Below are 15,348 nucleotides of genomic sequence, written 5' to 3'. Positions count from 1 at the left end.
AATCTATCAAAGTACAAGTCCAATGAAATTTGCATCTATAATTAGAATGTCAAATTTAAATGATTTAGAAAAAAATGTAATTTTACATTTGGAATAGTAAATAATGCAGTCATTCAATGTATTGTAATGAGATTAAAATGCCTTTCTGTAACTTGATTGAATTCCATTGGGATTCAAAGTAATCCATTATTATGAATTTGAATGTCCCAAAAGAAATTGAAACATGAGCGTTGTTGGTGGACAGAAAGAGAGAGAGAGAAAGAGAGAGAGAGAGAGTGACAATGAAGAGTAACAATAGCCAAGCACGTTGGCTAAAGTTAGAAGATACTCATCCCATTCCATCCCATCACCTCTTTCACAGCTGAAACGTCTGCGGCGTACGTACTTGTGCTTCGTCCCAAAGCTAAAGATAAAAAGTAGGGAGAGTTCACCACCAGAAAAATGCACAATATCAGAGGATAGTTCATAGGATTAAATATGAGCACTATTTTACAATGTTTTGGTAATGTACCAATGTCTGTTTCATGCATAAATGTTGAAATAAAAACTTTTCAAGGAGTTAAATGTCTATTAAATGTCAATGTAAATGTAATCTTTCATTTTGATGTGATGATTGTGATGAGTGCATATAGTGTCAATTAAATCAAGTTCTTAAATGTGAATATGATATCTAAATTGGACTATTTTGAACAATCTGAATGGAATGCAGTTTAATTTATTGGAATTCAAACAGCTATCTGACATGAGGAATTTGGAGCCTTTTTAAAATGTTACATTTCATTCCTTATTTTGACACTTAAGAGCTTAGATGCTAAAACCTTTGTGGTTCCGGTTAAAGCGCATTGATGAGTTTTCAAACAAACACTCTTGTTTACCTGCTTATCAGCCATCGATGGCTTATTGGACGGCGCCTTGCGGCCCCCCAACGTTCCTCCCTGCCGCCTGGTCTATATTTATCATCCCTCTGGCCTTAAAAGGCCGCGGCTGCCACCGCCACATTCTGAACGGCGGGGGGTCTCGTATCATTCGGCTTGTCTGCACCGCGGTCCCGTCCGTCCACCGTCCCGCTTGATTGTGGAATTTTCCCTTTAAATTGCAGCAGGTGGTAAGTGGCAAGCGTCCCTAAAGGTGGGTTTCTCTTTAAAAATATCCGGCATGAGGCCTGTGGTTGGTTGGTTGGACCTGAAAATTAACAATACATGTTCCGCGTGGATGAACATGTTCCGAAAAGCTCCGGAACGCTAACCCAAGCAGAAGGCCGGCGAACAAACCTGCAGGCGGCGAGCATGTCCGGGTCGGTACCGTTCTACCGCAAGCACCAGCGCAGCTTGAACCGGGACTACCGGGGCCAGTCGGGCGGCGGGTACTCCGCTGGGACCGGCGGGACCACCAGGACCAGGGGGTAAGATGCAGGAGGTTGTCCCCCCCTGACGTTGTCCCTGCTCTTAACGCCATCCTCATTTGGGAACTCCTCATTTCCATCCATCCATCCCAAAGCCGATCATCGCTACCTGTTGACATCACGAGAACGCAGTTAAAAGCCGTTTGCACGCATGCTAACTTGTAAACACAACTCACCGTTGCTTCGTTGCACCGTTAGCACTAACATGTCCACCTCCTTGTAGTAAATGGCACTCCTAGCATGCAGAAATGTTAAACATCAGTAAGAGACATGGTGAATGCTGATTATCGAACTGATTGCACGAGTTAGCGCACTTGTTAGCGTGTTGAACCCAAACATCTCATTCGCTTGAAGGATGGATCGGACATCTTTAAGGGCAATCAAATCCGTGGGAGAGCATCGGACAGCTTTAAATACACTTGCTCGGAGCGTGCGAACAGCTCAAGTGGGCTTAGGTTTTGTTAGCGCCACCTGATCCGGTGCCCGGGCAGACCACCAAGATGTGGGCTGAGGACAGGGGGGCTAACGGTAGAACAAGTTGAAGCTACAGTGCGATGAGGATACTGTAAATTGCTGTGGTTACTCTATAAAACTGAGAATTAAGGACTGAGTCGTTGTCTCCAGAGGAAAGCTTTTCTGGGTCAACTACCCAAACTTTTAACTGACATTAATCTCCTATGCTTCAGCCTGGATTGGTCCTCACAATCCGTATTGGACCCCCTACCCAAGAGACCCAACCCCTCTTATCTGGCCGTGGACAGAGACAGCCAAATCATCGGCTACGTGGTGCCCATCTTCCGGACCAGGTATCGTCTCCGGTCTGGGGAGGTTTGTCTGACGCCACCTGCTGCTCACCGTCTCCCATCCCGCCATCTCCCATCAAGTCAAGAGTTTGCGGCGGGATATTCCCACCAGTCGAAACTGAGAAACACGGCCGCCTACATGGAGAGCCGCGATCTGTTCGCCAGCGGCCTGGAGATGGAACGCTCGGAGCAGATCTCCAGAAAGGAAGTCATGCGCGAGTCGGCCACTCGGATCTCCTTGAAGAAAACGGTCAGTGCTTACAGAGTACACCACCAACTGGTCCTCGGCCAATCCTGGGTCACCTGACCAACTAGCATCGCCCTCTCTTTAACAACCGTGAGCCAAATTAGTCTTCAAAGATGTCGTTTTGAGTCGCATGTCCTCAGAAACACAAGTAACCTGAGAATACTCCAAAGAGGAAGATGGGATTTTTACAGCTAACCTCAAAACCCCAACTAATTTAGCCCACCCACACGGGAGCCATGAATATCTCTCCGTGATGGGACCCTTCATTAAGCTTGGTAACGAGACTCCACTGTACTCTAAATTCTTCAGGTCTTCCGTGTTCACCACACGGTTGATTCAGTGTTGAGTTAGCCCAGACGTAAACAGGCTAAACCTAGTATGGTAAAGGTCTAAGGTTCTGCTAAAACAAGATATTGGATCTGCATTGTCTGCGTTCTGTATTCGAGAAGTGAACGGCACGCTAGAAGTTCCTTCAACGCTGTACTTTTCCTTGCGATTGCCTGTTTTCTAGATCTACGAACACCAAGAGCACTCCAAGCGCATGAACGAAGACAGCTTGATGCACTGCCCGGAGTTTGTCATCAAGCCTCGCTCGCATACCGTTTGGGAGAAGCAATGCGTGAGGCTGCACTGTACCATCCACGGCTGGCCGGACCCTCGCGTTGTCTGGTACCGACCAAGTCCACCAGACATTCCATTCCATCTCGGCTCTTCCTCATTTGAAAAGAACTTTCCTTCCTCCCACCAGGTACAAAAATAACGTGGCCATCGACCCTCTGGCTAATGCCGGGAAGTACAAAATCGAGGGCAAATACAGCGTGCAATCACTGGAGATCAACAAGTAAGCGTTTACAGCTACTGGATGGTTGAAATGGCGCTATCACGGTCAAGTTGACATGACATCACCTACCATGTCTATTTCTAGCAACTGTATTCCTAGCTGAGCGATAAAGACGGCCTAACAATCGTGGCTTACGTATTGTTTACTTGGCTATATGAGTGAATACGTACATTAGCGGCGCCGATCGCCTCTTCTTCTCTTCAGGTGCGATTTCGAGGACACGGCGCAGTACCGCGTCTCGGCCATGAACGTCAAGGGGGAGGCGTCGGCCTACGCCTCGGTGGTCGTGAAAAGTGAGTCCACCTATAAGACATAGGGTATATAAACATGGCGATGTTGGCATGCCGTCGCGATTAGGGGCTTTTTGTCTGGCATGCGGCCCTCCACATATGGCCAAACACCAGGTCATGTTTCAAAAGCCAAATAAACTTAGTAACCGCTGTCATCGCACAGGGTTTAAAGGGGAAGTTGACGAGTTCCTGCCCGCGCCGAGACGTACGTATGAATTCATTTTGTCTGTTTGATTTTCATTGACGGAAAATGTTCTCATTGAAAAGTTGTATGAACGCACCTTTGATTGCAAACACACACTTGTTTACAGTAACTCAGAATAATGCTAATGCTACAAAGAGCTTATTTGACTTTATTTGCACGCAGCCAAACTCTGTTTTGGTCATTTAATGGATTTTTGTTATTTCCTTGCTGCTGCCGCAGGGACCGGTGTAAAAGGTAACCGGGTCTATGGTTCCAGCGTGGCTAACCAACCACACGTAGCCACAACGAGTGTGTGCATGGTCACCACTGGGTTTGTCTTAACCGATCAGTAGTTCCACTAGAATCTCTACATTTAAGCAGGGTCCATTTGTAGTTGAGTTTTCTGGTTAATTAACAGTCGGTAGTTTGTTAAAAGAAGAGGGTTTTTTTTCATTTTTTCATCCATCATCACCCATTGGTTTGTGGTGCTTGGCTAGTTTACTGCATGACCACATCTAGTTTCTCCACCGATTAGCCGTCATTTAACAAATATCTCAACTGGTTTCCCCCCAGTCGGCCCGGTGTCCGAGTACGGCATCACCTTCCAGACGCACTTTGTGGACAATTTTGGGGTGTCCTTTGGGAGAGAAGGTGAGACCTTGAGTTTGGGCTGCACGGTCATCATCAACCCGACCTTGCACCGCTACCAGCCTGAGGTGCAGTGGTTTCGAGACGGTAAGTCCATTTTTTGGCCTGATTTTTCATTTTTTTTTTTGCTTAACTTGAAACTGATTGGCGACACCTCCCCGACCCAACCCAGGCGTTCTCCTGTCCCCGTCCAAGTGGAACCAAATGCACTGGAGCGGAGACCGTGCAACGTTGACCCTCACCCACCTGAACAAAGAGGACGAGGGGCTCTACACTCTCCGAGTTAGCACCAAGTCGGGCTACAAAACCTACTCGGCCTACGTCTTCGTGAGAGGTAAACAAACATAGCCATATCTGACGTGCCTGCCTTTCGCCAGCAGCGGATGATTTTTCAAAAATCTCAACAATATGACCGCTGGCATGTTTAACACTCCAAGCATTTTAGCATTTGAGCTGCTGGGTTTTAAATATCTTTAGTAATGACGCGGCTATGGAAAAAGAGGCTGGTGAAGCTTATCAGGTACCCCAGTTTTCCCCCTGGAGATCATCTGACCTTTCACTTGGTGGGAATGCAGCAACACTCTTCATTCGCTGTCACCGTCTTCTTCGCTATCCAAGTGGACTTAGCTATGGAAGAGATTTGATGAGAAAATACAGTCCGTACCCTTAAATTTGCCTTAAAAATCGTTGAATTTTACAATTTCCCTCGTATAAGCCGCCCCCTGATCCACAATTTTCACCTCCATATTCATGCTTTTAATAGGGAGTAGTACAATTGTGTCCGTAGCGGTCTAGTTTGCCATCCCTAGGTAAGATGACGGCGCCCTGAGCGAGCAATGGTAGGCACAAGTGAGTTTTTTCCCGTTTTATGCAAGATACGTTTTTTTTTTCTTGAATTTCATCCATTGACGTCAAAATAAATTTGTTTCCCTGTCACCTTGCAGTTTCGTGCATGTCTAATTTGTGCGCATATAAGCCGTACCCTTGATTATGTTCATCATTTTTTAGACAAATACGGCGTATATGCGAGAAAGTACAGTATTGGAATATTGTATCAAGGGGAAAAGCGTTGCTTACCGATCACGCAGGAACTTGCGACGTAACTGACCTTTGTACCCGATCCAAGATGCTGACGCCGAGGTGCAAGGAGCACCGGGGGCCCCCCTGGACGTGTGCTGCCTAGATGCTAACAAGGACTACATCATCGTCTCCTGGAAGCAGCCGGCGGTGGACGGGGGCGACTCCATCCTGGGTTACTTTGTGGACAGGTCAGTTGTGCGTGGGTGTATTAGATAGCTGAAATAAAGAACGGTCCGCTTGACCGTTTACAATCGCAAAAAACGTACAGGTGCGAGGTCGGGACGACTCACTGGATCCAATGCAACGACACCCCTGTCAAGTTTGCCCGCTTCCCGGTCACCGGATTGGTGGAAGGTCGCTCCTACGCTTTCCGAGTGCGTGCCGTCAACAGGAGCGGCATGAGTCGTCCGTCCAGGGTGTCGGAACCGGTGGCCGCCATGGACCCGGCGGACCGTGCTCGCATGAGAGGTGGGAGACATTTGGAATGTTCTTTTTAAAGAGTAACTACAAGACGCTACTTGCGGTTAGGTACCTCTGCTCCTTGGACCGGCCAGATCATCGTCACAGAGGAGGAACCCGCCGGTACGTCGGTAACCAACATCCCAAAAGGATCATTTCCGTCCGGGTTAGTTTGGGCGTACGACTGGTGAATCTGTTGGCAGAGGGTGTCGTTCCCGGGAAACCTCGTGAACTGCAAGTGACAGAAGCCACCAAGAACTACTTGGTCCTGAGCTGGAAGCCACCATGCGACAAAGGCCTGGAAGGTGTCATGTACTACGTGGAGAAGGTAAACAGAGGAGTTTCAAAAGTAATACGTATAAGCTAAGCAACCATCGAGCCGTTCCGTTGAGCTCGGCTGCCTTTGATATGCTTTGGAACGGTAAATGCTGATCTGGCTTGTCTGAAAACCGAGACTAGCTTGCTGTACCCAATACCCGAATAGCATCATGTCCCAGAGCTGTGAAAGTGTATCCCTGCAAAGAAAAGGGTGCAATTCCAAGCGCCAACACCCAAAGAAATACCAACGACTCTGAATCCTCTCTGGAAAACAGTAGTGGGAGTATACCAAATACTATGTCGTAAACTCCCTCTCTTAACTCTTAAACTTGATGGTAAGAAGCCAGAAGAAGAAGTAGGGTAAGGGAAGGGTCGTTTCTACAGAGATTTCCGGGATGAAAATTGCCGTTTGGATCTGATAAGAAGACGTTATTGACTCTGTCTTTGCCCTCGCAGTGCGTTTCGGGTACAGACAGCTGGCAGAGAGTCAATACGGAGATACCTGTAAAATCGCCACGCTTCGCGCTCTTCGACCTGGCTGAGGGAAACTCCTACTGCTTCCGTGTCCGGTGCTGCAACGCCGCAGGTGTCGGCGAGCCGTCTGAGCCCACCGAGGCTACCACGGTCGGCGACAAGCTCGGTCAGAGAACACCCGGTCGCTCGCATTTGCAATGACTCGAAGGTCTCACCTGAAAACAAAAAAAATGGAATCCGTAGACACTCCATCCGCTCCGAGCAAAGTTGTGCCGACGAGGAACACGGATACCTCGGTGGTGGTTTCCTGGGAAGCGTCCCGCGATGCCCAAGAGTTGGTCGGCTACTATATCGAGGCTAGCGTCGTCGGCAGCGGCGTCTGGGAGCCGTGCAACAACAAACCTGTCGACGTGACCAGGTGAAACGATCTTGGATTGACTTTGGTGTCGTTCGCACATCTGCCAGATGACCTCACCTGAGGAGCCGACTTGAAATAGAACCGTATCGGACATCTTTTCAGGTTCATCTGCCACGGACTGGTGACCGGAGAGAAGTACGTGTTGAGGGTGCGCGCCGTGAACGCCGCAGGACTCAGCCAGTTCTCTCAGGAATCAGAGGCTGTTGAGGTGAAAGCGGCAATTGGTGAGGAAAACATCTACTCGCGGATCTTTTCTAGAACTGAATAGAACTGAATTTTTACCGCATACTGTACAAGACGTGGCATCTGTTCACTTGTGTTCTCTTGAGTCATCTGGCACTCCCACATCACCGTTTCACTCCACTGTGGTTGAACGTTGCCGCCCTATCACTTTTGATTGTCTGCTCCGCTCCACATCCATCCAAAACCAAAACCACCACCTGCTCCCTGCGCAGCCTGAGCTGGGTCAGGACTTGTAGACTTCCTCTCATTTGGGTCAGTGCGATCCAACTCAGCGGTGGTTACAAACCAGCCCAGAAATCAGGCAACCCCGCAAGCAGCACCTTTCCCTTCCCTTTCCCTCAAAACGCCAGACGTGTCGGCAGTGAACCTCTGAGTGTTCCAGGTACCGGCGCGCGGAACCCCATTGAAACCAGGCTACTAACCTCGCTCTCTTGAAATGTTCCAGAGTTGACTGGCATGGCTTCTAGCTAATCAAAGGTTTTCAGGGAGCGGCTGTGAAAAAAATACTACTCCCTGTAAGACCGAGCTTCCTGGCTTTGCACCGAGCACGCAACTTAGCATGCTACAGTTCCCGTAACCACGCCCATGTATTTCTTGCCGCCAACACGGGCAATTGCCGAATTGTTGCAATGAATACATTGGCGTTTGTACAGTAATCTCCCAATTCGTGAAGAGCCAACCAAGACTGCACGGGGTTGGGAGGGGGGTTTGATTACTGTAGTGCTTCCTCCTGCATGTTGTCATCACGTCGATGTCACTCGTTGGCCATCTTGTCTTCATTGTCCCTCTCAGCCAGATGAAGACTTAATTTAGGGTGCAATCTTGTTTAGTTTTTTTTGCCTTTAATTGCAATGTGTTTACAAGCAACCTTTCTTGATTCTCTCTGCTAACTCCTGTAGGGGGCGGCATCCCTCACGGTGCGTTGCTGGAAGCGGGGCCGGGGGGTAACCAAGCCCAACTAACTGCCAACAGGCCACGCTGGACGGACGCGCATGACACTGTCCAGCTCCCCGCTGACACAAATAGCAAAGTTCGGGCTGACCCCGAAACCGGGGCGGGGGCGGCGGCGACGGCGGCTAGCACTGACCAGGTCAGCGCGGGTCAGATCGCAGTAAAAGAGCCGCCCTCAGAACCTCCGCCAGCCTTGCTTTGTGAAGCGCTTACTGACGTAGTCCCGCCTCGCCCCGAGGGGCCGGCTGAAAAGCCAGCCCGGGGCCCCCGTGGGGCCGAGCAGGCATGCGATTTGACAGTAGACGCTTCTGCTAATCGGGAGGCGGCCAGGCCGGACGGAAGGGTTGAAGGTGAGCATCGGATGACCGTGGAAATTCTATATCAAACCTCTCCCAGAGTTGGTCAGTTTTCAAACCAAGGGAGCAACAGCAAAGTCAACTAAAAATCAATCCAAGCACACACACGTTAAAATGTACTCAATTTACATCTTATTAATAAGACGGCAAATGTACAGTACGTGTCCTACCCCTGTGGCGTTCCACTGGCAGGTAAGTCACTGAAACCTCCAACAGATGGATTCCTAACTCCCAGGAAGCCACGCTTAGATGTTGTACCCCTTGCCACAGCCTTCGCACTCGGGGCGGCTAGTTGTCCAGTTGCCCCGAAGACCCTAGGGCACCCGCACACCCACCTCCCTACCAGTACCACAACACAGATGTCAGATTCTCACACAAACACACCAAGTAACCACCTGCAAAGTCCTGAATTGAGGCAAAATCTGACATCAACTTAAACTACTGAGACCCCCCATCTTAAAATGGGGGTGTGGCCTTACTCCCAAAAAACATTTTAAAAGCACTTTCTCAGTTTTCGCTCATTTCCAAACGTGTTGTGTCGCCTCAGCATCTCCTGCGCCACCTTTCGGCATCAGCGTCCTGGAATGCGTTGCCGACTCCATGGTGCTAGCGTGGAAGCAGCCGACCTTCGCCGGAGGCGCCGATATCACCGGCTACTTTGTGGACTACCGTCAAGTCGCGGACGACGTCCCGGGGAAGTGGCACGAGGCCAACGTCAGGGCAGTCGCCGAGCGCGCCTACAGGGTGAACCCGCCGTCCTCTAATTTCCCAATCGGACCATTCAATTTCAAGGAGGAATCGTAGCGCTACTCGCCGATTTAGCGACAAACGTGTGGATTTGTGTGAGCAGGTGACTGACCTGAAGGAGAACAACAAGTACCAGTTCCAGGTTCGGGCGGCGAACATGGCGGGAGTCGGGATCCCGTCGCTTCCTAGCGATACGTTCCTGTGCGAGGAGTGGACCATCGCAGTTCCAGGTGTCGGGATCTGCCATTCGACCCCAATCGTGTCGCCAATGGACAAAATGTGTGACTTATCTTCACCCCAGGACCTCCTCACGATCTGGAACTGCGAGAGGTGCGAGCCGACTCCATGGTACTGCTGTGGAAGACTCCGGTGTACCAGGGCCGCGATCCCGTCAACGGCTTCTACGTGGACATGAAGGAGTCCGAAGCTCCGAAGGAAACCTGGAGGGGACTTAACGCCAAGGCCACGCAGAACACCTTCTTCAAGGTCTCTCTCTGTCGAGATGAAGTAAAAAAAATGGGATTAGTAAAATCATGGTTAAATTCTGTTCCGAAGGTGACGAATCTGAAGGAAAACGAGGTATACGTATTCCGAGTGCGAGCTCAGAATCAAGCCGGCGTGGGGAAAATGTCAGATGTCTCCGAGCCGGTCCGAGCCGTGACTAAGCCAGGTAGGAGTTGGTTGTAGCTGGTGAGTTGTAGCTGGATGACCACGACCATCCGTTCGCAGGCACCAAAGATATCGCGGTGGAAGTGGACGACGACGGCGTGATCTCTCTCAACTTTGAGTGCGCCGACATGAGCCCCGACTCCAAATTCGTGTGGTCTAAGAACTACGAGGACACGGACGGGTCGTCACGCTTGACCACGGAGACCAAAGGGAACAAGTGAGATGTCGAATAGTGGACTCACCGAATTCTGGTCGCTCCCTGATGATGATGATGATTCTTCCGCTCAGGTCCAAAATGACATTCAACTCCCCCGGAGAAGAAGACATTGGGATTTATTCCTGTCTGGCCACCCACAGCGATGGTACTTCATCCAGTTACGACATCTCACCAGAAGGTACAGCTGGATTGATATTCAAGGTTCTCCTTAAAGTCCTACAAAAACATCTCAAATGTTACATCCACCAGAGCTGAAGAGGCTCCTGGAGATCAGCCACGAACACAAGTTCCCCAGTGAGCACCTTCGCGATACGGCTCGCGAGTCCGATTCCCGATCGCCCACTCCAACGCCTTCTTCGTATTTGGTCTTCGCTAGAGATTGCCCTTAAGTCCGATTTGGCCGTGGAGATGCTGGAAAAAGGCAGAGTTCGCTTCTGGCTGCAGGCCGAACAGACTTCCGCCTCGGGCAAAGTGGACTACGTCTTCAACGACAACGTGGTGTCTCAGGGGGAGGTCGGTCGCCCCGCGGATGGCCAAAATCTGCCCGGTTTGTCGGCGCTTATCCGGGTTTTTGCTCCCAGAAATACAAGATGAACTTTGACCGGAACACCGGAGTGGCGGAGATGGTCATGGAGTCTTTGATGCCTGAGGACGAAGGCACGTTCACCTTCCAGATGCAAGATGGAAAAGCCACCAATCAGTCCAGCTTGGTTCTCATAGGCGACGGTAAGGATCCACTTTTCAGTCCAGTCCCAGGCTGAGATGATCCATCGCTTCTTGGTTTTTCAGTCTTCAAGGAGCTTCAGAAGGAATCCGAGTTCCAGAGAAAAGAATGGTTCCGAAAACAAGGTTGACTTACTTTGTCCTCATCCAAAAATACCTCTTTGATATTCTAATATTACCAGCATCTTGCCTCTTCCAGGTCCTCACTTTATTGAGTATCTGGGTTACGAGGTGACTCCGGAATGTTGCGTGGTCCTCAAATGCAAGGTGACGCCGGCGTCGGCCCGATGGATCGGCCTCGCGTTAAATGTGACAATGTTCCGCGTGGAAGGTCGGAAACGTGAAGAAGGAGACGTCGGCGCTGTGGTACAAGGACGGACGGGAGATCAAGGCGGATGAAAATCTGGCCTTTGCCGAGGGCGTGCTCAAACTGGAGATTGCTCAGGTCGAAACACGTTTGCTCACCTACTCGGCAAATGTTTGCGGCTGTTATTGTCCGTTTCTTTTGCGCTGATCTTCGCCCTCAACAGATTTCCAAGAAGGACGCCGGCGTCTACCAGATGGTCCTGAAGGACGATCGAGGAAAAGATACTTCCGAGTTAAATCTGACCGACCAATGTAGGAAAACCTGCGTCCTTTCAGGAATAGTTTCGTCGGATTATCTCTAAATACAGGATTGGGTTTCTTCAAGGTTTCAAAGATTTGATGAATGAAGTCTTCAACTACATCGGTGAGACGAAGATCGGTCGTGGCGACCCAAACGAGCTCCGCCGACCGTGTTCTGGCGTTTACAGCTAACTCGTCCACGCCGCTGAAGATCACCAGCACGGATCAAGGGATTCGGATCTACACCTTCGTCAGCTACTACAACGACCTGCTGCCGGTCACGTGGCATTACAAGTGAGTTCTGGGTCGGTCCAGGTCGGTCCGGGTCGGCCCTCGTCAGCTCCACCGTGAAATCCCGGCCGCAGGGACTCGGCCATCGCCTTCTCGGACCGTCTGAAGAGCGGCGTGGTGGGCGAGCAGCTGTGGCTGCAGATCAGCGAGCCCACCGAGAAGGACGTGGGCAAGTACGCCATCGAGTTCAACATCAACGACGGCAAGGGCGGACTCAGGAGGACCGTGGAGCTGTCGGGTCAAGGTTTGTTTACCCGTCTTTAGAGATTGTGGACCGGCGCGGTTCTTCTTCTCACCGGCGTCGGCGCCTTCTTTCGCAGCCTACGAGGACGCCTTGGCCGAATTCAAGAGACTCAAGTGAGTGGAAGAGGGGGTGTCGGCGTTCCAAATTTGAAAAGTAGCGTGTTTCTCATGTCATTGGTTTGATTTGGTCTTCAGGGCAGCTTCCGCTGCAGAAAAAAGTGAGTCGCTAACGCTAACATTAATCTCTTTCGTCCGTGTAATGGTCCAACTAACCTAAGTTCCTCCTTGTGGTTTAGATCGAGCTCGAGTGGCAGGAGGCCTCCCAGACGTGGTCACCATCCAGGAGGGCAAGGTAACGCCGCTAACCCCTCGCTACCGCGTTTCTCGGCGTACTCACTCGTTTGCTGGGGTCTGGACTTCTCCGCCAGGCGCTCAACCTCACCTGCAACATTTCCGGCGACCCGCTTCCTCAAGTGACGTGGCTGAAGAACGACAAGCAGCTGACGTCCAACGAGCACTGCATCCTCCGCGTGGAGTCGGCCAAGTTCGCCAGCTTCACCATCACGGCGGTCAGCACGGCCGACACGGGCAAGTACAGCATCCTGGTGAAGAACAAGTACGGCACCGAGAGCGCCGAATTCACCGTAAGTGTCTTCATCCCGGACGACGTGGCCGGCCGCAACAAATGAGCGGTCGCCACTACGGGATCTCCCGTTGAGGGCGGGGTTTTTGACGTGGGATTTGGTGCTGGGAAAAACAAAAAATTAAACTCGGTGTCTGAAGCCGGATTTGCTAGCTTTAGCATCGCGGTTGTCAAGTGTTTAGATTTAGAGAACCATACTTTTTGTCTGTGAAACCGACTAATTGTTACATTTGATCTATTGAGGCCGCGTAGCAAGTGTTCGGACATGTTTTACATCTTTTCTTCAAACAGGTCAGAACTTTTCTTCACTTTTTAGCTAAAGACTAGCAAAGAGGAAACAAATCAATTGATTTTTTTTCACATGATTGCCTCCAAACTTGGTGTAAATATAGAATAGAGATGAATTCCATTAACTTATCATCTCAGCTCAATGTTAGCTCATGCTAACGTCAAAATTTCATCTCAGCCAAACTTCATTATCGAGTCATACGTCATATGAAAAAACGCAATGAGTCCTCGACAAATATACACTGATATTGTCAATGTCCATTTCTTGATGCCTAGAATGACAAAAGAAAAGACAATCAGTTTATAGTTAGCACCGAGCTAAAAAATATCCTCATTTTAACAAAGCAAAAATGAGCAAAAGTCTGACTGGATATTTGTGGTAAAACATGATCTCACGTGGTCTTGCCGCCGGGAAGTTTTGTTTGACTTGAAATGTCATGATCATCAACTTCCACCAATGTGAAGATCGCCATGGCGATGGTTGCCAGCTTCACTCTCACAGTCAGTGTTTCCTCTCCTTCCCGTTTGTTGTTTCTCAACTAATGACAATAAAAAAAGCATGCACTTCCCCATCAATTTCATGAGTGACTTGTCTGACTTTTTTTGTGAACCCTTCACCTTTTCACCATCCGCACCTTTTACTCCCGCCACTGATTTTAGATTGGGAGTATTGGGTAAGCACGCCACCAGCATGGAAAACCACTGTTATGCAGCCCCAGTCCAAATATTTGTTGACTACTTTGTGATATCACTGTAAAAAAAGAAAAGCATTTTATGGTACTACATTTATCTAAAAAACATTGGTGTCAAAGTGGCAGCCCGGGGGCCAAATCTGGCCCGCTGCCTCATTTTGTGCGGCCCGAGAAAATAAATAATGACCTTCCGTTTCAGGATGAAATTCCAATGAAGATTATAGATGTATATTATAATTCCTGATTTACCATTTTTAAATCAATAATTGGAATTTTTTTAATCCAATTTTGTCTTTTTGTGTTTTTAGTTCACAAAGCATTTAGTAAAATCTAAAAATGAATATATAAAAATATTTTCTGTTTTTCCCTTTATTATGGAACATATTCAAAAAATATTTTGGTTCCTTTTGAAATGAAAAACAAATGATTAAAAGACGTTTTCCCTGAGTAAGAAAATACTCAAATAAACATTGTTTTAGATCTATTAAAAAAACTGAATATTTAGGGCTTTTAATCGGATTTTAAAAAAATCTAAATATTATATAATATCTCCACGAGTGAAACAGCTTTTTCAAATCTATGCCACGTCCACGTCAACTGCGTTTTAGTCTCTATTGACATCCAATGATTGGAAAAAAAACGGATGTCACCGTGTGAATAAGAGACGTGGCGACCAGTCAGTTCATGTTAAAGTCCATCAAGAAGCTCTGCTGTGAGATGTATTTTAGTGATTTGATCCAGTAAAAAAAAAGATCAAGTTTCCCAGGGTAAGTAGAGGAACTCATATTTGTCCTTATTTAGTTTTTTATAAACACTTGTTATTTACCTTTTTGTGGGTTGTGTTTTCAGCTTGAGGTGATTGAAGGAATGCCGGATCTGGGCGTGACTTCATACTGGACCGACGCCGAGGGGAACGTGATCTTTGGCGCCAACACGCCAAAGGAAAAGATAAAAATGGGCGTTCCTGGGATAAGAAAGGGTAATAACCACGTTTTGAGAAAAGTCCCTGCAAAATTGTTCAATGAAATTGCGCTCTTTGCTCCGATAGAATCGGTGGCTTCGGTGGAGAAGATGAAGGACTTGACGGAGAAACCGGAAGAAAAACAGCATGTTGGTGACCCATTTGAAAGTGAACTTGATGACAATATGGCGTTAAAATAATCAGAGTGGTCTGTGGTTAAAAAGACACTATTAAGCCAATATTATTTGTGTTTTGAGTTGAGTGTCGCACCAATGTGATTTTTTGCCTCACAGTTCCGATTCAAGAACCTTTTTTTCCTTTTAGCAACATTAAAAAATGTTGACATTTATTTTATTTAAAACCAATATACAGTTTGATGCTATTTTACACTTTTTAAAAAGGATTTTTAGTGATTGCATTCACGATTTGTTTTTTCCCCCTGACTCTAAGATGCTTAGTAGATTCAATAAATTGCCTTTTCAGGTCTGCTAAGTGGGAGGAAATTCTTGAAGTGAAACCAAGCAAAAGTAATCAAATTTGGCTGAGCGAGAAGA

General features: G+C 48.4%; 1 protein-coding gene across 1 annotated transcript; it reads left to right on the top strand.

The window, feature by feature from the left end:
* The first annotated feature begins 1,024 nt into the window (after positions 1-1,024).
* On the top strand, positions 1,025-14,994 carry myom1b (myomesin 1b). Its single transcript, XM_077624927.1, is given in 41 exon segments — positions 1,025-1,128; positions 1,232-1,402; positions 2,089-2,208; positions 2,287-2,455; positions 2,964-3,121; positions 3,201-3,293; positions 3,498-3,586; positions 3,747-3,788; positions 4,008-4,022; positions 4,341-4,502; positions 4,588-4,749; positions 5,542-5,683; positions 5,764-5,963; positions 6,024-6,077; positions 6,158-6,282; positions 6,729-6,912; positions 6,990-7,164; positions 7,267-7,388; positions 8,307-8,708; positions 9,262-9,458; positions 9,565-9,691; positions 9,763-9,947; positions 10,017-10,131; positions 10,191-10,347; positions 10,419-10,525; positions 10,597-10,641; positions 10,724-10,860; positions 10,929-11,073; positions 11,137-11,196; positions 11,270-11,337; positions 11,402-11,535; positions 11,537-11,688; positions 11,762-11,800; positions 11,865-11,970; positions 12,042-12,211; positions 12,288-12,324; positions 12,406-12,428; positions 12,507-12,562; positions 12,639-12,854; positions 14,683-14,812; positions 14,882-14,994. Coding segments are annotated over 40 exon segments (5,049 nt in total). The 5' UTR covers positions 1,025-1,128; positions 1,232-1,286.
* Positions 14,995-15,348: the final 354 nt, after the last annotated feature.

Source organism: Stigmatopora argus, chromosome 17 (assembly GCF_051989625.1).
Source record: "Stigmatopora argus isolate UIUO_Sarg chromosome 17, RoL_Sarg_1.0, whole genome shotgun sequence".
In the NCBI taxonomy this organism is placed as follows: Eukaryota; Metazoa; Chordata; class Actinopteri; order Syngnathiformes; family Syngnathidae; genus Stigmatopora; species Stigmatopora argus.
This window is presented reverse-complemented; position numbering and strand designations above follow the sequence as displayed.